Source organism: Hippocampus comes, unplaced genomic scaffold, assembly GCF_001891065.2.
Source record: "Hippocampus comes isolate QL1 unplaced genomic scaffold, H_comes_QL1_v1.1 scaffold299, whole genome shotgun sequence".
Taxonomy (NCBI): Eukaryota; Metazoa; Chordata; class Actinopteri; order Syngnathiformes; family Syngnathidae; genus Hippocampus; species Hippocampus comes.
In genome coordinates, this window is record NW_017805694.1 from 595100 (window position 1) to 595691 (window position 592).

Here is a 592-nt window from a genome sequence, read left to right on the forward strand (position 1 = left end):
AAAGCGAACCCTCTGTCACTTCCTGGCTCTCAACAGGAAATGCTTCGCGCCTGCGCGGCTACAAAAAGACAATCGAACTGACGTGAGTAACAGTGGTGTGGCTACAAACAGGACCTCAACGGTCATTTGGTGTCTCCGCGCGGCTTCAAACCTTTGTTTGAATTAACATTGGCTGGCAAACTTGCTCTACTAACACACTTGCATCAACTAAAAAAAAAAAAGGGAAGAAGAGACAAGTGAACGGCGAAGATACGGCGAGATTCACTTCCGTTAGCGGGAAGTAGTTTGTACCTGCATGGCGGTACAGTTCTTGGTGCCGTTTCGGATCCAGTCCGGAGTGTTTCTCAGGTCGATGAGCAGTTTCTCGTGGGTCGGGGGCATCGGAGCAGGAAGGTCCAGCAAAAGAACCTAAAGGAAGGAGGCACAGTCAAGCGGTCGACGACGTCAGGTGGTCCGAGGTGGTTCCGGCCGGCCCGGGGCCCACCTCCCGTTTGGCGCTCTCCGGCCGGACGAGGTCTTCGCTGGGCTCCGATTGGCCGCGACGGGATGGCTCTTTGCCCTCCGGGCTCTCTGATTGGCTGGGCTCGGCGGG

General features: G+C 56.1%; 1 protein-coding gene across 1 annotated transcript in view; it reads left to right on the top strand.

The window, feature by feature from the left end:
• Positions 1–86, top strand: part of LOC109522934 (L-lactate dehydrogenase B chain-like) — an 8366-nt gene extending 8280 nt beyond the window's left edge. Inside the window, exon 8 of the mRNA XM_019881761.1 lies at positions 37–86. Coding sequence (XP_019737320.1) covers positions 37–86 — 50 coding nt within the window. The remainder of the gene's footprint in view (positions 1–36) is intronic.
• The last annotated feature ends 506 nt before the right edge of the window (positions 87–592 follow it).